The 24,651-nt window shown below is 37.2% G+C and overlaps 1 protein-coding gene across 2 annotated transcripts; it reads left to right on the forward strand.

Annotated features, from left to right (window-relative positions):
- Window positions 1-11,782: 11,782 nt before the first annotated feature.
- On the forward strand, window positions 11,783-18,565 carry SAP30 (Sin3A associated protein 30). Of its 2 annotated transcripts, none has more exons than XM_057503019.1 (4): window positions 11,783-12,866; window positions 14,142-14,267; window positions 14,659-14,757; window positions 18,055-18,565. In XM_057503019.1, the coding sequence occupies exons 1-4, from the start codon at window positions 12,555-12,557 to the stop codon at window positions 18,058-18,060; spliced, it is 543 nt and encodes a 180-aa protein (XP_057359002.1). In that variant the 5' UTR covers window positions 11,783-12,554; the 3' UTR covers window positions 18,061-18,565. The 2 variants fall into 2 exon arrangements, with proteins under 2 accessions (XP_057359002.1, XP_036744930.2); XM_036889035.2 differs by lacking the exon at window positions 18,055-18,565 and adding an exon at window positions 16,792-17,122 and having other exon boundaries at window positions 12,192-12,866.
- The last annotated feature ends 6,086 nt before the right edge of the window (window positions 18,566-24,651 follow it).

The raw sequence follows: 24,651 nt of genomic DNA on the forward strand, positions 1-24,651 counted from the left end.
TGGATGATCATCATAAAAGTAAAAGGCAAAACACTGAAGCTTCTAGAACATAACAGTAGGCAAAACTTTTTACATAAGACACAAAAAGCATTAATATAGTAAAACATTGATAAATAATATTTTATTAAAATTAAGAACTTCTGTTCATTAAAGGACATGATTAAGGGGCATTAAGACACAGAAAGGTAAGCCCCAGAGGGAGAGAAGATATTTTTAGTACATATATCCAGCAAAAATGTTATATCCAGAAAATATGAAATACTCCTACAGATCAATAAGGACATATTTTTTTTAATGATCAAAAAGACTTGAGCAGGCATTTCACAGAAAGTATATCCAAATGGCCAATAAGCCTATGAAAATATGCTCAACACCACTAATCTGAGAAATGTAAATTAAAACCATAATGAGTTACCTCTCCATGTCATCGCATGGATAAAATTTTTTGAACTGAGCATATCAACCTGTTGACAAGAAAGTTGAGCATCTAAACTCACACACTTCTGGTAGGAGGCTAAGTTATTAGAACCACTTTGGAAAATCATTTGACTGCATCTGCTAAAGCTGATCATAGACATTCTTATGCTTCTAGGTCTGTAACCTCAGAAGTGCCTGTGTATTTGTAAACATAGTCCCATAAACATATCCTGGCATGCTTATAGCAGTATTGTTTTTTAATTTTTAATTTTGATACCATTAATGTACAATTACTTGAACAACATTATGGTTACTAGACTCCCCCCATTATCAAGTCCCCCCCCACATACCCCATTACAGTCACTGTTCTTCACCATAGTAAGATGCTATGGAATCACTACTTGTCTTCTCTGTATATACTGCCTTTCCTGTGTCACCCCCCCTGCATTATGTGTGCTAATCGTAATGCCCCATTTTCCCCTTACCCTTTTGAGGGAGTCAGAGATTAGATAAATATCTAGAGAGCATCCTAAGTAAGAGACGGCACTGGCTGGTGTGTTTGTTTTTTACGTGGGAGAAACCTGGGAGAGAGGGAAAGACAGTTAAGGAACAAAAAAATTAGGGAGATGAGAGGTAATAAAATCCAGAATACAAATAAAAGGATGCTTCCCTCTTGCACTAAAGAAGCCAAGATCTGTGAGTATGTAGGTCGTGTTGTTGGTAGGCACAAGCAGGAATTTCTGACTGTTAGCATCGGTTTGCTTTTTCAACTAGCAGGTTGATCTTTGGGTAAAAATGAGGGGATAGATGGTGGGCTGGAAGGTCAGAGGAGGTGCTGGCAGTTCGGCGTTAGCCAGGGGTGGGCGGCAGGACCCGCGCCAAAGCTGAGGTGTGCTGGCGCAAGCTGCATGGGCCAGGGCTGAGTTTCTCCAAGGAGGTGAGAGGAAAGTTTTCACAGGAACCGAAGATAATGAGAGTGACTCATGTGACAGAACACAGGATATAGGTAAAAAATAACTGAAGAACGTGAATTCCTCATTATATGCACATCCTGCCATCGCTGTCACTGGGTGTGGGAGGGACACTTCCTTTGGACTGAATTGTGAATTTTGCAATGGCAAAAATACACATGCCTATTTTATCTTGTCTTTCAGCTTATCAGAAGTGTCTCTAATCCACTGTCATCTTTTTTAAAACAGAAAAAGAGGCCTTTTTATGGACAAATATACTGTCTACACTAAAGATAACATAGGGTTAAAATTAATGTAGCAAGAACTATTGGTATTTTAAGAAAAAAGTCATGGAAACACACAGAGGGATCCACACATCCACTCATAGAGGTCTTTTGTGTATAAACACAAAATGTACCCTATCAATAAGCATGACTTTCAAAGCCCAATTATAAGCTTTGTGGCAAAACTTCAAAAATTTCCTGCAAAGTTAAGAAAGCAGTCCATAGGAGACCACTGTCCTTTCTGACACCAACGTCAGAGTTTAGGGTTCCCTGGAACACCCTTAGGTTTGATCATTTCCTGGAAGGCCTCAGAAAACTCACTGAATTGTTATGCTCAGAGTTATGATTTATTACAGCAGAAGGATGCAGATTAAAACCAGCTAGGGTAGCTGGTGCCTGGGCCACAGTCTGGGGAAGTCCCCAGGTGGAGCTTCCAGGCGTCCCGTCCAGTGAGTCATGGGTAGTGGTACCTTCCCAGGAACGACAGGCAGCAGTGCACGCGGAGTACTGCCGGCCAGGGACGCTCACCTGAGCCTTGGCTTCCAGAGTTTTGGGGGGGTTCAAGTGTGCAGACATGGCTGGTTGCCCTCGTGGCTGATTATTGTAGTCTCCAGCCCCTCTGGAGTAGAAGGACACCATGTGGCCCCAAGTCCCCATAGCCCCTCTTCTAGGAGGGAATCACCTCCTGGGGCCTGAGGGCAAAGACCAGAACCTTGGATAAGGTTAATTCTTTACTACTCATTCCCAAATCAGAAGAACTAATTCTCTGATTACAGTCTTATAAAAAAATAGACAAAAATAACTTACTTTCCGGTTTCCTGGTACTTATATTTATTATTTGGCCTTGTATTTATTTATTCTTTGTGATTTTACTTCATAGGATGATTGTTTCATTAAGTCTTTCAAATTCATGTTTGAATGTTGAGTTATAAATATAAATTTCATTTCTTTTATGGTAACAATGTTCTGGTAAATTTTCGTCTTCTGTAACAAAATTGTGTTACTCACTTTCACAGTTTTCTTACTGTATTTTTGAGTGGATGTTGTGCGTATGACGTTCATAATCCTCACATGAATGAGCTGACTTTTCCTGGATTAGTATCAGGAGTGGAACGAAGGGCCATGATAGCTTATGGAACTCAGCTCTTGTGGGCTCTCTCCTGTTGCCGTGGCAAAAGACTGTTTCCTTTAATTATGGCAACACTATGAAGCCACACTTCCTCTGCCTTCTAGTACCTAACCTGGCTCTGAAGGGGTTCTACACACAATCCTGGTCTTGCTGGTTTATTCACAGGCCCGAGGGACCTGGGCTCTGCCTTCCAAGGTGAGATTGTTTGTAACTTATTTCACTGTGTTGCTTGGATGTGCTCTCTGATTAGGCGCTGTCTATCCTCTCTCTTCAGTGTCTGGACGCTATTCAATCTCAGTTCTTTCCCATTCCTACATAGGGTGGCTAGCCAGTGCTTCTGGCCTCAGTTGTCCTTGTGAGCACTCACATGGAATTTTGGAGTTCTGGGATTTTCTTAGTCAGATGTTTGCTGAAAATTCAGTCTCTGTGAATGTATTTTCATTCCCCATTTTGCTCTGGATGGGTTTCAGGAGAAAAAATTAAAAGGTTTGGATCCCATGTTCTAAGCAGAATGCTAAATATAGTTTATTGTTTGCCCATGTTTCAAAAGATACGAAGAAATTCTCTGTAAGTACTATGATTATTGGCTTTTGATAATGAACAAGAATGTCATAGCTGTCCGTACCCTAATGATAGCCAGTTATTTAGAAGTTCACATCTGCTCTGACATGAAGGCTATGTCTAGGGGATAGTACCACAAAGTATTTTTAATGGAAAATCATTTGAGGCATACAGGGTAGCAAAAGAAATTTTAAATGGGAGAGGCTTATTTTATTTTATTCTGATATGCTAAAAAGAGAATCTAGCAAAAGATTTCTCCTGAACCCAATGAGAACATTGCACAGGGAAGTCTGAGAGTACCTTATTACAGTCCAGTTGGACTGTGTATGAAGGGATGTCCCAGGAATTCTTGTTTTGATCCTGGGGAACCAAAGCTATGTTCAGTTTACTTTTGAAGATCAACACCATGCCTTCTTGGTAGTCAGCCAAAAGTAGTTTTACACCCAGAGCAAGCTCCAGCATTACCTGGGAGCGACATCTGCCTTTTGCATGTGTCACACTTTAATGAGAAGAAAATCTTAGGCTCTGGGCAGTGTAAGAATACAGATGTTGTTTTGACATAAACTGTACTAGTTATATCCGGGCAACTTAAGAACAGAGGTAGAGGAAAAGCTGAGCATTTGGAAGTCAGTTGGATCTAGGATTGGATTCCAATACACATTAAGGGTTGTAACCCTGGTAAAACACCCCCTACTCTGCCCAAGAAGCATAGTCCAAAAGCAGAGATATGGCCTGGAATCATTTGGTGGGCTCTGAAATTCTCAAGCATTGGTTCAGGACCATTGGTACCCATAAGGAACTGAGAGAAGGAAAAAAAAACTCCTCTCTGGAGAAGAATAATACCATCCAATGCGTAAGCTATTTCTATAATTAATTTTTCAAATGAAATGAACAGCAAAAAATCAAAGATAATAGGATGCAAGAAGAATCAAGCACAAGCCAGCATCAGTAGAAACAATAGGAAAAAGAAACAGACTTAATAACAAATGTAGTCTAAAAACCACTGTGCTTGCTATGGTCATAGAAGAAAAAGTCAAGCTTGTACAGTTTGTCAAGAAAACATAAAAATCACATCAGAGGACTCAACAACTGTAGCCTAAGGAGCAGAACAGACTAACCCCAGTCCTTCTGCAGACAGCATTCTCCTCATCAGCAAAATCTTGGCAATGGTGAAAATCTGAATATTATTGATTAAAAAAAAGAAACCATAAAAAGTGACACTTATGACTTTAAAAAATGACCAAAGATGAATAATAAAATTTAAAAACTAGAAAAGTACAAAAAGTGTGAATGAATTTTAGAGCAGGTTAGGTACCTCTATAGAGAGAATGAGTGTCTAGAAGTAGGTTAAACAAAACAACCCACAATGAGGGAAGGGGAGATAAAATTAAAAATAAAAAAAAATACTGAAGATAGAGGCAGAGACATGGAGGATACAGTGGGATGGCCCAACACATATTGAATTGGAGTCCCAGAAATGGAGAAGAGATAATAAGAAATAACAGCTGAGAATTTCCAAGAATTGATATAAATTATTAATTTATATTAACTAATTTACATGAATAATATAAATTATTAATCTATAATTTAAGAAGCCCAATGAAGTACAAGCAGGGCTTTTTAAAATAAAAGGCATTTTACTTGAAGCGAAACCATAGAAAATCAGTAGCAAAGAGAATACCTTAAAAGAAGCCAGAAAAAAATAAAACTAAACTGAACAAAAAAATAGGACTCTCCAAGGAACCTTGCAATCTCTGGAAAAAGAACAAAGTAAAGACTAATATTAGACTTTAAAAAGTAAAAGACACATATTGTACATTTTAGGTCAAAAGAATAGAATAGAAAAATAGTTTATAACTTCCAAACTAATTGGGAAGAAATGCAACTATAAAAACAAATCTAGAGTGAAAAGAACATAGATAGGCACAACAAATACGAAGCAGAAAAGATGATGGATGTTAGGTTTAAACTCAAATATATTAGTAATTACATACGTATAAATAGACTAAATGCCCTAGTTAAAACACAGAGATTATCAGACTAGGTTTTTTTAAAATGTAAAACCATGTGCTCAAGAGACACGTTTAAGACATCAGCACACAGAAAGGCTTGAGAGTAAAAGGATGGAAAAATATATTATGCAAACACACAATAAAAGGCAGGTGGTGTAACTATATTAATACCAACCAGATGAAATCAAATTCAAGGCTAAAACTATTACAGAGATAAGGAAGGTCATTTGGAATGTAAAAATGTTCAGTTCCAGGTCCACATAACAATTTGAAATTTGTATGAACTAAATAATACGGTCTCAAAATATCTAAAGTAAATTGGCAGAAGAAAAGGATAAATAAATCTATTAGCCAAGTAGTATATTTTAGCTTAATAATTAATAGAACAAGCAGATAAAAGAGTTTGTAAGGCTGCATTAGAGTTAATAGCACAATTAATAGGACCCAGTAGACATACATGGAACACAAACCTGACAGCAGAATATAAATTGTTTTTAAACACATACAGAATATTTTCAAAAATCAACCATATTCTTAGTTAAAAAGCAAACCTCAATAAATTTTAAACAATTTAAATCATACATATTTCTATAATGAAAATGAGAAATCAATAAAGGTAACCAGACCATTGGCATATATTTGGGGATGAAGACATCTAGATCTAAACCATTACGCATCAAAAATAATCATGAGGGGATTTAGATAATATTTTGGCCTCAGTGATAATAAGAACAATACATATCAAGACTTGGAGGATTCAGGCAAACTTGTATTCATAGGGAAAAGTACAGCTTCTAATGCACATACTTGTAAAGAAGTTAGTAAAAGAACAGCAAAATAAAGTAGAAGAAAATAATAAAGAAAAGAGGAGAAATTAATTAGAAAAAAATACAATAGAAACTATGAACCAAACTAAAATCGGTCCTTTGAAAGGTCTAATGAAATTAATAAACTGCTCTGGTGAGACTGAACCAAAAAAGAGAGAAGGCACAAATAATTGATACCAAGAATGGAAAGAGAAATAGCAGTACAGATCTTGCATACATTTAAAAATAAGAGGGTATTATGAGCAAGCAAACAGTATAAAAATTCAGATGAAACAAAAAGTCTGTCTCAAACATCATACATAGTCCTGAGACATAGATGTCTTTCTTTGGAGACTGGAAACAACACAAGGATACCTGCTGACACCGCTGCTTTTCAGTATGGTACTGGAATCCTAGCCATGTAGCAGAGCAAGGAAGCATATGACTTAGAAATGAAGGAATAAAACTCAATTTTTTGCAAATGATATGAACTGGTACATTGATAAACCAAAGAAAAACACATATAAATTACTATGAATAGGAAATTTTGCTGGATTCAAAAATTATTCTGGGAAAAGTCAGTTTGATTTCTATATATCAGCAACAAAGAAGAAAATGAAATATTGAAAGTATACCACTTACAATAGTATAAGAAATATCAAGTACATATGAATAATATATTGGCAAAACTTCTGCAAAATGACAAATAAAATTCTATGGAGACAGTACAGAAGAGCTAAATGAATTGAAAAACATCATGTACATTAACTAAAAGGCTCAGTATTCCAAAGATGTCTTCTCTCTTAGGTTAATGTGTGGATTCAATGCAATGTCAACCAAAAATCCCAGAAAGGTTTTTTGTTACTGTATTTCTCATTTCTAGAACTTACACTGATTTTAAAATTTATAAGTCAAAGCACCAAAGAAGACCAAGACTGTCTTGAAGAAACAAAAATAAGATGGACAATTTATACTTTCAGATTATCAAACTTCTATAAAAATTTGTAATTCAGACATAAAGAACAATGGAAAGAATAGAGTTCAGTAACAAGTCCATATCTATGTAAACTTGATTTATGATGAAGATGACACTGTAGAAGAATAGTATATGGATGGATTCTCCACTGAATGGTGCTTAGTCAAATGGGTAGCACTTGAAAAAAAAAAAGAAACAGGACGTCTACGTCCCACTATGCACAAAAAAATAAAATCATAATCCTAAATGGAAAAAGTAATATAGTGAAGTGTTTAGAAGACAATATAGAAAAGCATCTTCTTCACGACTTTGAAGATACTAAGATACTTAAGGAACTATTACTTAAGTCACAAAGATTAACAGCCCTAAAAGAAAAGATTGATTAATTTTTTCAACATTAAAAGACTTGCATCAAGTGCCACCAGAGTCAAAAGGCAATTACTGAGTAGAAAAAGATATCTGCGATACATAACTTTGAGCAAGGGCTCTTATTCAGAATATACAAAGAACTACAAATCAAAAGAAAAAGACACAAAGCCAATAGAAAAACAGGCAAAAGGCCTAAACAGCCATTTCCAAAGAGGAAAGCCAGAAGACCAATTAACATCTAACCTCATTAGTAATCAGAAATATTCAAAGCAGTACCACAATAAGATATCTGACACACCCATTGGATTGTCAAAAAAGGGTGCCTAACAGTATCAAAAGGCAGGCCCAGATCTGGAACTCTTATGCAATACTGTGGAAGTGTAGAAGTTTGCAAGTATCTAGTAAAGTTGCCACTATGCATACCACGATTCAACAGCTCTGCTCACATATATGTATCCCACTGCCCTTCAAGCACGTGCGTCAGGGTGCTGTCCAAAAATGATCGTGGTAACATCGCTTTTACCAACCCTATGTTCATCAAAAACAAAATGGTAAAATGTATTCATACCATAATGAAAAGTAATAGTTAAGCAACATACCAGTAGATCTTTTGGAGTGAATGAAGTCAGAGAAAGTCGATTAACAAAGTACATGATTCTACTTGTATTAAGTTCAAAACTAAAGAGTATTCCTAGAGTTAAGGATCGGGTGGTAAAGTCGTAGTGAGAAGTGAGGTAGTGACTACCTGACAGTCAGGGCTGCTGTTCCAGGCAGGGGGGGTCTTTGTGGGGGAAGAGAAGAATCCGGCCTGACAGGCTGTCAATCAGGGTCAGCTACATAATTTGCAGGGCCTGATGCCAAAGTCTTTTGTATTTTCTCCATGGTCTTTCTGGACCTGACGTGATGTTCTCTAAATTTTCTACTTAATGTTGCCTTCCTTTGGGCACATGAATTCTTACTGGCAGAAGGCAGACTTCCCCCACAGGAGCCAGGGGCCTGACCCCCAACTCAAAGGGATCCCCCGTGCACCCAAGTGGACACTCCCTATACCAATTCTTAGTGCTCTTGACCCTGCCAGAGCAGAGTGGGAGTGTGGGGAGAGCCGCCAGAACCCTTCCTAGAGAGGACAGGGCTTAAGGGAGGCCCACTAGCCATGACAATGCATTATTCCCATTGATACTTCAGTTACAACATACAAACTCAAAGATAAAATCACTAAGTATTTCATGGTGGTGATTGCGGAGCATTAAACCCCAAGCAGGTAAAGGCAGTAGGCTGGTAGAGGGGGTGAGCTTCCGAGCCTGGGGCCCTGAGCCGGGGTCCTAGTTGCACATCCACAGATCTGGCTGTGTTGTCATTGTTCTATTTCTTGATCTAGGTAGCAGTTACAGAGATGTGTAGTTTACCATAACTGTTTAAATTGGACGTTTACATGTTATGCACTTTTTTGTATGTTTGCTTCATGTTAAAACTAGTAAAGTATGGTATAAAACAGTTGTGATCCTTTGGTATAATAAAATAGAATTATTCATATATACAGATGTACATATTAATATATGCATACAATTTTTTTCCTAGAAGGAAACCCAAGAAATTGTTAACATTGTTGCTTTTAGAGACAGAGATTTGGTAGGAGGAGAAACAGGCTTTTGTTTTTCATATTGGGACTTTTGAATTATTTGAATTTCCTAATCATATTCATTAGGATTATGGGTAAATTTGTGTAAATAATTATATAATTATTTAAAAAATAAAACCAAAAGAATTCAATCACGTTAAGAGCCCTAGAAGGAAGGAAGGCAGGGAAAAACACTTTTAAAATGGTATTGGAACTGCTCCAGAAAGCAAATTTTTGATAATAGCAACAGCCCTCCTATAACTTAGGTTTCATAAATCTGTATTTCCAGAGGTAGATTTATCATGAAACTAATGGATTTAAATTTAAAACGCCTTCACTTGGACAGGCCCTTTTAAAGTTCTGCACTTAATTTTTTATTTATAATTTTACATATGTTTTCTTTAACAAGTCCCCTCAAATTAAAAAAGTTTGAAGCCCCCCAGAACCTAATCACAACCCTGGCTATGAATTATACTTAAAGCAAGGAATACTTATCTGTCCTGAATATGAAGATTTGTAGAAATAACAATGAACCAGGATCGTTAGGAAAATTTATTTTCTGAACAATAGATTCACCAAAGATATACTTTAAACCAGGTACTGATATTCACTTACAGCAGGAATGCTGTCTGCTTGACAGAGATGAATCATTTCCCTTCTGTGTACTAAATCTGTACTTTTTCTCTAATTTTATTGAGGCACTTTGCCTGTTTGGGCTGCTGTAAAAAAATGCCATAAATTGGGTGGCATATTAACAACAGAAAATATATTTCTCACAGTTCTGGAGGCTGCGAAGGTCCAGACCAAGGTGCTGGCCGATTTGTGTCTGGTTAGTCTGCTTCCTGGTCTGTAGGCTGATGTCTTTTCAGTGTCCACTCACCTGGCCGAAGGGGCAAGGGAGCTCTCTGGGTCCTATGAAGACTAATCCCCATCATGAGGGCCCCAGCTCATGGCCTAATCACTTCCCAAAGCCCCTACCTCCGAATATCATCACTTTGGGGATTAGGTTGCAACATACAAGTTTTGGGGGACACAACAGTCAGTCCATGACGGCATGTATTGTATGCATAAGCTACCGTCTTAGTGTTAGACAGTGAGCCCCACAATGGCTAGGACCCTCTCTCACTTATTTTTGTATCTCAGGGCCTAGAGAGATCCTACTATGCAATAAATGAATATTTAATTAGATCTCTTATAAACACTATCGTGTATAAAGGAAGCATAGACACAATTCATCACTGTAGTATAATTTATGAAACTGACCATACATATGTACATGAACTGACTTGGTCACATTCTGCAGAAAATAATTATAAAATTTTAGCAAGAACCAAACAAAATTATGAGTTACTTAAAAAAATACATAAAAGTACAGAGAAACATGTGAAAATCCAACACCTCAGTATGTTTGTTTCAGATTAAAAAAATAAATACACATACAAAAGAAACCACCTTCAAACCATTCCCAGACACTACGTGGGGCCCTCCTCCTGCAAGGGGAGCGAACATTGCCCTGAGGTTGTGGAGCATGTCCACCCTGTCCATATGTTCTCATTTTCGCCATTTAAGAAAATATACCCATATACAATAGTATAGTAGTATTCTGTTTAATACTTTACACCAGCATTATCTAATACAACTATGTGAGCCACATTTTAAACAGAAATAGGTAAAATTTATGTTATATTTTATTTAATCTAGTATATATGAAATACCATTTCAACATACAATCAATGTAAAATTATTAATGAACTATATTTTTGAATAATTTTCTGATACCAAGTCTTTGAAATTCCACTGGTAGTTTGTACTTACATGTATGCATCAATTTGGATGCTAAATGCAGAGTTCATAAAATTTAACTTGAAAAAGCAGATTCGTAAATCCAAGTCATTCCCAACTTACTTAAAAGGTTTCCAATAACTGAAGTCAGTTTTTTTAATTAAAGCTTAGTTTTTCGGTGGCAATAGCCACATATCAAGTGCTTAATAGCCACTTATGGCTAGCAGACACTCTGTTGGGAGATGCAGCTTAAAAAGATAACACGAAGTTACCGTTCAGTATCTTTTGCTCACTCGATTCATGAAATATTTTGACTTTTTTTTCCCCTGTACTATACGGTAGAATGGAAGAGCAAGATGGAATGGATGGCTTTGAATTTCAGGGCGGATAACACTTTACATTTAAAAAATCTGTCTCTAAATGTACTCAGCAAGTCTAAGAGAACATGAAGACAACCTACGGCTTCGGATTTGGTTCAACAAGGGGAAGGCTGGCAGGGCGAACCTGCTGCCTACGGCCGCCCACGAGCAGACGGCAGCATCCCTATTGGCCGCTCGCGTTCTCCCACCCGCCCTCCCCGAGCGCGCGCCACGGGCACGCGGGCCAGGACGGGGCGCCCCGCTAAGGCGCGGTGCTGGGGCTGCACGTCCGCGCCGAGTGACGTTCGATCCGGCCCTTCGGGTTCCTCCGAGGAGCGGCTGGGAACGTTGCGGCCAGTCAGGGGCTCCACCTCGGGAAGCGGCCGACTTTGTAGCCCCATAACGCACTGTTCTTCCAGGAGCGCGCGAGGACTGGGACGCGGCTTCCGCCGAGGCACTTGTGGGGTTCCCGGCCGGCCCGGAGGTCCGAGGGCGGCCACCCCCAAGCGGGGCGTCAAGGATTCGAGCTGGGCACAGGCGGCGTGACCTCAGGACCCGAGGAGCGCCAGCTCCCCTGAGTGCTCCTTAGTTTGGGGTCCCACAAAACGTGATCACACAAAAAACTTTTCCACAGATAGGAAAACGGCACCAAAATTTTACTCCCACAATCCCCTCGCCTCCTACGCCGCCGCCCGCATTTCGCGCTTCGCCGCAGGAGTGGAGTGACCGCTTCGTCTGGAATGCCAGCTCTGCGAAATTCCAGCTGCTCAACGCAAACCAAATTCCCGGCTGAGACGCAAAGCCAGGAGACCTCAAGCTCCAGCAACACGCCCCTATTTTCCCCGTGCTTCAAAAAAAGAGCCCGGCTGGCCGTCGCGCGACGCATGCTGGGGCAAGTAGTTCCCCGAGCCCGCCCGGCGCAGGGCCTACTCCCCCATGGACTACAATTCCCGAGGTGCCGTGAGGCTCATTGTAAGGGGCGGGGTGGACGGGGAGTGACACACGCTTGCGCGGGTCGGAGGAGGCGGGGGCTCCGCGGTCCAACTGCTGAAGCGTCTCCATGTGACAGTGAGCAGGGTCCCCGCTCCAGGCGCCGCCCGACTCTGTCCTCGACCCTGAGCACTGTCCGCCGTCCCGGCGCGCTGGGTGTTTGCCCGTGCTGCCCGAGGAGCTGCCCTTGGCGCCCCCGGGGCAGGTACCTGAGGGGCCCCGCCGAGACCCCGGCGTCTCCCGAGAGAAGCGGGCAGCGAGGCGGGCGGGGATCCCTGTCAGGAACCCCGAGCGCCGGGACATGAACGGCTTCACGCCTGAGGAGATGAGCCGCGGCGGGGACGCGGCCGCCGCGGTTGCCGCCGTGGTCGCCGCCGCCGCCGCCGCTTCGGCAGGGAACGGGCCCGGAGCGGGCGCGGGGCCCGAGGTGCCGGGCGCCGGGGCGGTGTCGGCGGCCGGGCCCCCGGCGGCGGCGGGGCCGGGCCCCGGGCAGCTGTGCTGTCTGCGGGAGGACGGCGAGCGCTGCGGCCGCGCGGCGGGCAACGCCAGCTTCAGCAAGAGGGTCCAGAAGAGCATCTCGCAGAAGAAGGTGAAGATCGAGCTGGACAAGAGCGTAAGTGGCGGCGGGGTGGCCCGGCCGCCGCGGGCTCTGGTGCGAAACCGACGGCAGAGTAGCCGCGACTCCGCCCGCGCGGGCCCCGCGCCCCCGGCCCGCCGTCTCCTCCGTGAGGCCAGGAGGCGGAACAAAGGGGGCCGCCGAGCCGAGGCCCCGGAGCGCCTCTCCCGCAGCTGCCGCTGGAATGGAGGCGCCCTCTTTGTTGTGCTGCCGGGCTGGCGTTGGGCCCCGCGCGGTAGCCGCGGCCGGGGGACCCGGCCGCCGAGGGCGCGGGGCGCGGGGTGGTGGGCGGCGGCCGCGCGTCGCCTCCGCGGGGGCCCCTCCGCCCGGCAGCCATCAGGGTTTCTTCTCCGTCCTCGGGCACGGCCCTTCTGTTGACCGTCCGTGAGGGTTTTGGAACAGCCATTGCCGCTCTGCGGAGGCGAGTTACAGGATGTCAGAAGCCAGCACGTCCTGCACGGTTTCCATTTGCACTTGGATTAGAAGTTAGTTTAAAAGCTCACTGGCTCAGTCCTTAATTGTTGGGGCTTTTACAGTTAATATATGAAGCCCAGTATTTCAAATGTTACTTAACAGTACAGCTCTCAGGACTATGTGTAATTTATAGTTCTTGAAGTTTATTTGTGATACTTATGTTTAAATAGTTCTTCAGTCATGTTCGTGAGAAAGCTTTCAGGTAAGCTTGAGTAATTTCACAGTGCTTCGGCTGGAAAACCGTATTACAGATACACACATTCATTTACTATCACAAGGAAAGGTTTATAATTTAAATTTAAATGCAATTAGGATATGAAATCTATAGCTCATTTGCATAAATTGGTAGTTCTGTATCTGAGTTACCAACTGAGTATTAAGATAGATTAAGAAGCACACATTATGTCACTAAAATATGCTCTTTAAGTGGAGAAAAACAGCAAAATTGTGGGAAACATTATCTTTCCTATGTTCAAAGAGCAGCATGACCTGACTGTGCTAGTTGACCCTCCCTGCAATTTGATGACAAAATCCAGAGGCTTGCGATTCCTCACCTTCCCCGCCTCCCTCCCCTGACCGGTAACCCTGCCGCCTCCTCCCCAGTCCTCTTAACGTGTATTGCCGGGCAAGGTATGTTTTAACTGGGGGCAGGACTTAAGAGTAGAAAGAAACATGCTGTTGTCTTAACAATGGCCTGTTCTGACTTTAATAATTCACTATCGCCTATGTATTTTTACCAATACATAGACATATTTTGCTGTGATATTATAAGTAGTCTGTGAAACTTTTCCGTTTCAGGCAAGACATCTTTACATTTGTGATTATCATAAAAACTTAATTCAGACTGTACGAAACAGAAGAAAAAGAAAAGGGAGTGATGATGATGGAGGAGATTCACCTGTTCAAGATATTGATACTCCAGAGGTAGACGGAAGTTCTTGTATGTTAAATATAAATCCTAAGTAATCCATTCTGAAACTTTTATAAGAGCATATCAACACATTTTTAAATACTTAAAACATTTGAAAAATCTGAAAATGAAAGGAAAATTAAATTTAGCCAGTTAACATGTAGTTACAGACTTCTTTTATTTTCAGTTGATGGTTCTGATATAACTGTTTTCTTATAACTGTTTTTGCCCCCAGTTTTTCATATTTAACCTCAAAAAATTAAAGTGTTTAGTACATTTACAGTTATAAAAGTGTTTCTAAATAATGGAATTAAATTTTTGTGTTGAAATTGAAATGTTACATATATTAAAGATAACTTTTTAACAAATTGAATAAACTAATTCACGTATGCTAATTTTTTCTAGGTTGATTTATACCAGTTACAAGTAAATACACTTAGAAGATACAAAAGACACTTCAAACTACCAACCAGACCAGGACTTAATAAAGCACAACTTGTTGAGGTATTTATGAGTTTTAAACTATTTCAACTTCAAATGAACCTCTTCATACAAAAAAGGGTCATTAAATGCTAATGAAATTGTTAGTGTAGTGTGTACAACAATACATTTTAGTTAGAAAGATCAAAGTTTAAAAAAAATCTATTATGGAAGAATCTAGTTACCCAAAAGTATTTGTTTTCCCCTTAGGAAATTGCTTTATGTAGTGACTGCTCAATGGATTGTGTAGTTTTCTAAGCATTTTCTAATACTAGCTTTGAGTGAGAATCTTTCATTCTCAATATAGAAATCTGTTGATTTTAAAATTCCATTTTCTTAGTAAACATTAATTGAACACCTAATTGAACCACAGTAAAATAAATAAATAAGCTTTGCTGTCTTTATGAGAATTTATTTTTTGAATTTTTTGATGGAATAGGTCTATAGATAAACCCCTAAACAGTATTGCCATAACTTGCTGATTTAGCTGTTTGAGAATTCGTTGTTGTTGATGTTAGGATGTTTTGAAGCATCCATGTTTTTTTCACATCTAGAAGATGGCAAAGACTTTTATCCAAGCTTTTACTTATAGTTTGTTTGATACAGATTTCAAGTCCTTTAGTTAATTGTGAAAAGTTTGTGTGTGTTCTCAGAAAATAACAGAACCAAGAAATCTAGACATCATATTAAGATGTTTATAGATTTATATGCTTTATTAAAAGAAAAACCAGAATAGAATTATAAATGTTTAAATCAGTTTTGTCATGTTCTCCAGCTTGAATTTAGTAATCTAACATTTTATAAAATGTGTATATCCAATTAGATAAAAGATGAAGAGAAGGTGTGATAATTTTGTTAACTATTTTTCAACATAGTTAAGATCCAATATATTAACTTTTTAGCCAGAATTTCTTCTTTCCTTCTTGCCTAGGCAAGAGAATCTAATTTTGCTCTAAATTTGATTTAAAAGATCGAGTCCTGTTTGGATTGTATAGTACATTAATGTAACATAACTACAGATAATGCTACCATGGTGAAGCTACATCAATATATACAGATACTAGTCAAGTAGAAGGAACCTTTGTGTTGGAACAAATGAGAACCAAAGAACTGATTATTTTCAATGTCACGTTTAAATGTATATATTTTTCAAATGTATAACTCAAACCAAGTTTTTGATAATTTGATCTTCTTTAAAAAGTTCTGTTATTCTGTAGTTATTTTCTCTTTTAGAAATGAGAAATAGCCATGAGATTGTTATAGTTTACTTAGAAGAGCAGATATTTATAAGTGATTCCAGAGTTAGATGGCTGTCTTCCTTGTTTCTTAATTATAGTGGGGTAATTTTTTCTTTAAGAATTGTTATCTTCTAGAATCTAGATATGTATATCAGCACCCCAGGTTAGTCTGTTCTACATCTGTTGATAGTTGCAGTGCACATGTTAGATTATTACAGTGAAAAGTCAAGAAAGCAGGTAAACATTCTTCAGTGAGCATCATCCCTCTTTCCCTTCATATTTTCCATCCATAATTTTTATTCAGAAAAATACTCAGGGAACCTTAACAAATACTGTCAATGAGTGAATGAATATGTTACAGCAAAAATATTTGTAATATATTTCATGATTTGTTTCCATAGTACCAAAACTTTTTTAACTTCATATTTATTCCCTGTGTGAGTATGGCTTAAACCATTACATGGCTCATGTGGACTCTTACATTCTGTTTTATTTTTCACTGAAAGTTTAAAAAGTGTTTACTTCCCAGTCTTGATTCTAGTTAATAAAATTTAAAACAAAGAAAACACACATTCTAATAAATGTATATTTAGTTGAGTAGACTACTGTGTCCTTTGAAATCACAATATCTCCAGTTCATAACATCTTATTCTTACATGTTTTTTCTTATGTTGATATTTTGTTAACTACAGTCTACTTTAAAAAGGAAATAGCTCTTATCATCACATAGCACTTTTTCTTTCAATGAAAGTGTTTTGGTTAGTTTATGAAATCTGTTAATATCTATAATTTAATTTCCTCAATTTTTTTTTCTTTATAGATAGTTGGTTGCCACTTTAGGTCTATTCCAGTGAATGAAAAAGACACCTTAACATATTTCATCTACTCAGTGAAGAATGACAAGAACAAGTCAGATCTCAAGGTTGATAGTGGTGTTCACTAGAGAGATGGGATTGAGACTAAGACTTGGATATTCAGATGTTAAGACTGTTTACTGTTTTTTTCACATGTAGAAATGTTCCTTGTGTATTTTTTGTACAGAAGGTTTTCTCTGGTTTTATTTTTTTGTTTCTGACTAATAATTATTTGGAAACTCATGTAAAATGAGCTTTCCTAGATTAAAAATATTTTAAATAAAGGTGTTATTATTATAGTTGTTTCAGTGTATTTATTTTGTGCAACTTGAACTTGGTTTTTACTTTAAACTGACTCTTAGGGACCAGTATTAATTGGGATTTTAATTTAAAGATCATTTTGTTACCTTTTCTTTTATTCCAAGAAATTAACAGGTTAAGAGGTCACAAGGGTGACACATTAGCTTTCTTGAGGCAATCTGATTTGGAATTAAGAATCTCCTAGATGGCATTATTTTTTTAAGTGCTTTTTAGTGCTAACAAGTTTGAAAAATAGACTTCCAATTGGAATGCAACTTCTTTTTTACTTTCTTTTAAAGTTGTTATTACTTGATCAAGTATCAGGGGAAAAAAAGTTTGATTTATATGCTACCTCTTTCCAAAAACACTAAAATGCCGGCAAAGATTAGCACAGTGCTGAAGGTTGAAATAAGAACATAGAATTAAGTAGTTTGAGCTATTTCTTTAAATTTTGTTCTGAGAGAAAAGGTACTCATATGGCATGAACATAGAACTACTGTAATGCCCCTTAAATGCCCCTTAGTTTTCAGTCATGTCCTGTGCTTATTAACATTGCAAATTAAACTAATGAATTGGAGAAATCTGGAAATCTAACAAGATCTTTAAATTTTGGTCATACATAGCTCTGACTTGATTTTTATATTTTATTTTCTTTAATATTTCATTCGCTGTCCGTTTTCTATTAAATACTTTGAATCTCTGCTTTTCCTGAGATTGTATTGCTTAGCCAAGTTCTTACAATTGCAAGTCAAATTTATAGATTATGACATCAAAACAAAAAAAACAGCTTCAGTGGAGCAATCTGAAATTCTGGTACAGATTTTAGGCTGGCAATAGAGGAAACCTTTAATGTTATAACTTAGGGTTTCTCAGGGTTGACATTTGGGCCTTGTAATTCTTTATTATGGGAGTCATCCTTTGTATTGTAGGTTTAGCAGCGTCACTGGTCACGAGCCCACACAAGTGCCAGTAGCACTCCAAAGGTGTGACAACCCAAAATACCCCTAAGCGTTGCCAGACGTCATCTGGGGAGAAAATCACCCTGGTTAAGAACCACTGATGTAGCCACACCTAAAATACTGGTTCAGTACAAGGTGAGACTGCATATTTTCAAGTGTTCTGAGTATACTGACAGCTAGAAAATACAGTTGGTGAATAATCAAATAATGTCTTTGTTCTTGCTATGACCATTTTAAGATTTACTTGCTATTTTATTGATGAGCAAAAGCTGGAATAATTGGTATTATAGAATCCCCCCATTTCCGGCATTCCAGAAGTCTCTGTGAGGTTTTTTTCTTAGCTGTATGAAATTGAACCACTTAGCTACAAGATGAGGTGGTTTATTTCAAGAAAGTATTAGTTCTACATTTTATACTTTGACCTAAATTTAAAAAGACTGATTTTTTTTGTAATAAAAACTTGACTGTAGGCTTACTCTTTCCTATAAAAACACATTCCATTCTCGTGAAAAAAGCTTAGAATTTGCTTAAAATGTTCTTTATGATCTTTGTCTAGCCATGTTGCTTTAGTTAATTATTTACAAAAAAAAGAGATGTATAACAAGTAGAATAAGAGTTCTAGTATTGATTATACAATGAAATTAAATCTCTGTTAGAGCAACTAAAAATAAAAAATGAGGAATTAAGAATCAAAGCTGAGATACTCTAGAAGCTGCAATGTAAAAATCAATTTTATATAAAAATTCTTAATTCTTTGCTGTTGGATTTAAAAATAGCAATTCATTAGAAATTCTTATTTAAAAACAAGAATTTACTAGAAATCTATTTATCTAAACCAAAAAAATGTAAATGGAAACTCATATTTCTATAATGGTACAGAATACTTTTAATGACAGCATCAGGAAAAGAATACCAAAGTGCTACCGGGGCAGAGGAAGAAAACAATGAAGTGGTAGCAGGGGCTCAAGAAATGAATCAATCTGGTAACTTCCTCTTACTGAATAATTTAGGAAAAGGCAAAAAAGTTAATACCTGGAATGTATTTATTTATGAAATTAAGTTGTGTATTATTTCTATGCAAAATTTTTTAAGTTGAAGTAGAATATACATAATGTACAATTAACCACTTTAAATTGTACAATGTGGTGGCATTTAGTGTATTCACACTACTGCATAACCAACAGCTCTAATTTCAAAACTTTTTCATCCCATAAAACACCCGTAAGTAATCACTCCCAATTCCTCCCACCCCTCTTTCCTGATAACTTCTAATCTGCTTTCCGTCTCTCTGGATTCGCCTATTGTGGATCTATTATGTAAAGGGAATCATGCAATATATATCCTTTTGTGCCTGAGTTTTTCACTTAGCATAATGTTTTCAAGGTCCATCCAAGTTGTAGCATATATCAGCACTTTGTTCCCTTTTAAGGGTGAATAGTATTACATGGTGTATGTGTGTATCCTATATTACGTGTATATATCCATATATATTTATCACATGTACATATATAAACATTATCCATTGATGAACATTTAGGTTTCTACCTTTGGCTATTATGAATAATGCTATAATGCTATAAACATTTGTGTCCAAGTTGCTGTGTGGACATGTGTTCATTTCTCTTGAGTAGTTATCTAGAAGTGGAATTAGAATCACATGATAATTCTGTATTTAACTTTTTTCATAGTGGCTGTACCATTTTACAGTCCCACCAGTAAAGTATAAGGGCTCCTATTTCTCTGAATCACCAATACTTGTTTTTTTTGTTTTTTTTTTAATTAAAGCCATCCTACTAGGAGTGATGTATCTTATTGTGATTTTGATTTGCATTTCCTCAGTTATATTGAGTATCTTTTCATCTGCTTATTGGTCACTTGCATATCTTTGGAGAAATGTCTGTTCAAGTCCTGTGTTTAGTTTTTAATCAGGTTGTTTTGTTGAGTTGTAGGAGTTCTTTATTCTGGATATTAAACCTATATCCAATATATGATCTGCAAACATTTTGTGCTATTCTGTAAATTGCCATTTCACATTCTTGATAATGTTCTTTGATGAACAAAATTTTTAGTTTTTATGTGTTCCAGTTTATTTCTTTCCTTGCTCATACTTCTGGTGTCAGATCTAAGAATTCATTGCCAAATCTGAGATTATGAATATTAATCCCTATGTTTTTTTTCTAGGAATTTTAAATTTTAGCTCTTAAATTTAGTTCAGTGGCCCATTTTTTAATCAATTTTCATATATGAAGTGAGGCAGAGGTCTCACTTCTTTCTTTTGCATGTGGTCTCCCAGCTGTCCCAGCACCATTTATCAAAGAGACTGTTCTTTCCCTATTGAATGGTCTTGGCACCCTTGTCAAAAATCAATTTGCCATAGATATTTGAGTTTATTTCTACATCCTCAATTCTATTCCTTTTGTCTACATTGCTATTCTTATGCCAGTCCTGCATTCTTGTCAGTAGTAGAGTTTTGAAATTAGGGTGTCTGAATCCTCCTACTCTTTTTCTTTTTCAATATTGTTTAGGCTATTTGGGGCCCTTTTCAGTTCCCAGTGAATGTGAGGATTGGCTTTTTCCATTCTGCCAGAAAGGCCATTAGAATTTGGTGAGGATCGTATTGAGTCTGTAGATCACTTAAGATAGCCATATTAGCAATGTTAAGTGTTCCAATCCATAAACATGGGATGTCCATTATTTAGATCTTTAAAATCTTTCTGCAATATTTTGTAGTTTCCAGTGTACAAGTCTTTCACCTCCTTGGTTAAATTTATTCCTTGTATCTTATTATTTCTGGTGCTACTGTAAATGAAACTGTTTTCTTAATTTAGTTTTTCAATTGTTTATCGGTGTATAGAAACACACCTGTAATTTGTGTTGACCCTGAAAGCGTGTTGAAGTTATTACCTCTAGTATGTTTATTTTTATCATCAAATTGCACTGGCCACAGCTTCTAGGACAATGTTGAATAGCTGTGGTTAAAGTAGGCATCCTTGTCCTGTTCTTGTTCTTAGGGGGAGAGCTTTCAGTCCTTCACCCTTGAGTATGTTGGTAGTTGGGATAAACATTCTTTATAATTTAAGGAAGTTTCCTTATATTACTAGTTGCTAAGTGTTTTATCATGAAAAGATGTTGAATTTTCTTAAATACTTTGTAACTACTAAGGTGATCATACAGTTTTTTTTCCCCTTTGTTCTGTTAATGGATGTGACATTGAATGATTTTCTTATGTTGAATCACCCTTGCATTCCTGGATAAATCTCATTTAATCATGGTGTGTAATGCTTTTAATGTGCTGTTGGGTTTAGTTTATTGGTATTTTGTGGAAAATTTTTGCATCTATCTTCACAAGGGATACCATTCTGGAGTTTTCTTGTACTGTCTGTCTCTGACTTTGGTATTAGGGTAATGCTGCTTCCATAGAATTTGTTAAGTGTTCTCTTTTATATTTTGGAAAAGATTAAGTAGGATTAATGTAACTTTATCTTGTTGGGAATGGACTCTTTTAACAATATAAAATGTCTTTGTCTCTTGTAACAACTTTTTATTTAAAATCTGTTGTCTTATATTAGTGTAGCCACCACAGCTCTCTTTTGGCTACTATTTGCATGGATTTACATAAAGTTTTGACAGCAAAATTCAGATTATGATATCTAGGCAAGTGATGGTGGTACAAAAATAAATTGTTGTTATGTTATTGCTTATTCATTTAGTAAAGGCAGCTTTAAAATGTCAAGGAATGTCATATATATGTATACATGTGTATTTTCAAGTATGAGTACTGTTTACAAATCATTCCTTTGAAATTATAGAATTCCTTTTATTTTTTTTCTAGCTAAAACCCAATGGTATAAACTTTATTGTATTTGTCATGTCCTAGTTGTGTTGATAGTCTACATGGTTATCTATAATCTTATTACATTAGACTATATATATAATATAAATAATAGTCATGTTAATTGCCACTAGGTTATCATATATGGGAATGTGTGTGTGTGGGCGGATCTTCCCTTTAATGTAAACTTAATGTAAGTATCAAGTTAGTTTTGTACCTGTCATGCCCAATAGACTTTATTTTGACTTTTAACCTCTGGAAATATAAATCACATATGTACTCTTTTTTGTTGAAAATTTACCGTAAGTTTTTACTTGTAAAGTTCTTAGAATATATGGGCTACAAATATGCTACACATTTCTCTGGATGTACTAATCTATAAAAATGAGCACCTTATGGTGAAACCAGTCTGTAGAAGTAAACTGAGGATTCTAATTCAATGTCAATTTTCTAATATTACTTTCTCTTCAAATCATTGAGAGAAAAGTTTAGGCTTAGGCTGTTGATGATTTAGAAATATATGGATTGCATTATTTTTTCCTTTTGGGAAAAATATGTTAAGGCCTATAGTACTGTACTGATAGGATTATTTACATTTTAAAGGCAACCACCATAATTTTTTACAAAAATGGTTTCTTATGGAAAGAACTCATGTGTACTTATTGGCAATTGTAAGGAAGTAAAAGTTGCACAATGATCTTTGAATGTTCTTATCTGTCCTTCCTTCCCTCCTGTAGTTATTGCTCATTGGTTTGATTCTTCATGTTTCTTCCAATTCTCTAATAATCCTTTAGGATTAGTGTCTAATCTTAGCAAATGAAAACATTCAAGGAGTCCGTATGGATTATGATGAGGAAAAGAGAAATCTTATCCAGGAGAGATGAGCAATTAACAAGTATTACTGGAACTTTGTGCTCAGTAACATGGGATTCACAGTAAGAATGAGGATATAAAAAGTCACATAAAAATACAGACATTGTTGTTAAGTAATTAGCACATATGAGCTATCTGAAATGTACCCATACAAGTAAAGATTTGCTTTCCTAAAAGGGAAATCGATTGGATGATACTATTAAATAATGTAGTGTTTATGACTCTAGGTGCTAGAGTGAGACTGGCCATAGTCAAAACCTGGCTCTACTGCGCCAGTAATGTAACCTTAGCCAAGCTACTTAATCTCTCTAAGCCTTGGTGCTTTTACCATAAAATGAGGATCATGACAGTATCTATTCTTCAATTGTAAGATAGAGTTTAGAACAATAGTAAGCTTTTAATAAAAGCTTAGGTGTGTTTTCTTATAGCTAACAACTATTGAATAAGGGACCTATTCATATGATAGGATGAAATATTTGCTTTTATAAATGTGTTGACCTACTCAGAGAAAGTTTCATAAGGTAGCTATGTGAAAATTCCTATATTACATTTATCTGGTAATATAGAGTGTGTACTTTTATAATGCATCCATTTCTAAAAAAATGTAATTGCGTTTCATATTACAAAGATATTTCTGGAAAGGAAAGAATATGAATGAAGAATAATCATCATAATCTATAAGATCCCATTTATTGAATACATGGCTTCTTTCAAATATTATTTTTCTCATTGGGTTTTGATTGCAGTAATAAGGGAACATTTATTCAGAAGCCATTGCTGCCTCACGATGCCTCACTCTGATGTGTCATTTATAAAAAGAGGTACCCAATCTTTAACTCTTTTTTTCCTCCCTCAAAGAGAGTCTATAGCAAGTGGAAGTTGAAACAGGTTTACTGATGATTTTATTTATCTCTTCTATGTACTGTTCCAGAAAAGGTATAAGACTTATATTATTGAGTTAGTCTGATTTTAATACCAGTCAATTCAATAAAGAAAAAAAGCTCAATCAAATCACGTGTTATGTTGATAAAACAGCAAATTTGATTTTTTAAAACAATTTCTTCATGCATTTTTTTGTAGGAGGGCATACTTTTTGGAAACACATTGTGGCTAATATGTGTGCAGATTTTAAAAGGAACTGAATTCTGCCTCAAAATTGTTTGGTCCAACCCAGTAACACTTATTAAATACTATTATTTAGGATGTGGTCTTTAGAAGCAGATCAGGGACCTCCAAGGATGTATTTCAATTAAATAATGGCACTTTTATTATGAAATGATATCTCCTAGATTTTCTACATGGTATGGTGTTTCTTAAAACTTTTCCTCAACAAAATACTTTGTACAGATATACCTCAGAGATATTACAGGTTTGGTTCCAGACCACCATAATGAAATGAATATCAAAATTAAGCAAGTCAAATTAATCTTTTGGTATCCCGGTGCACATTAAAGTTATGTTTACCCTGTCTTGTGATCTCTTAAGTGAGCAATAGCGTTATGTTTTTTAAAAAAGTACAGATCTTAAACAATATTGCTAAAAAATGTTAACCATTATTTGAACCTTCAGCAAGTCATCTTTTTGCTGGTGGAGCCTCCGTGTTGGTGGCTGCTGACTGATTAGGGTGGTGGTTGCTGAAGGGTGGGGTGGCCGTGGCAATTTATTAAAATATGAAGTGTGTCCCATCTATTTACTCCCTTTCACGAATGATTTCTCTTGTCACATGCAATGCTGTTTGATAGCATTTTACCCACAGTAGACCTCCTGTTGAAATTGAAGTCAGTTCTCTCAAACCCTGCCACTGCCTGAACAACAAAGTTTATGTAATATTCTAAATCCTTTGTTATCATTTCAACAATCTT

The sequence above is a fragment of the Manis pentadactyla genome, chromosome 1 (assembly GCF_030020395.1).
Source record: "Manis pentadactyla isolate mManPen7 chromosome 1, mManPen7.hap1, whole genome shotgun sequence".
Classification (NCBI taxonomy): domain Eukaryota; kingdom Metazoa; phylum Chordata; class Mammalia; order Pholidota; family Manidae; genus Manis; species Manis pentadactyla.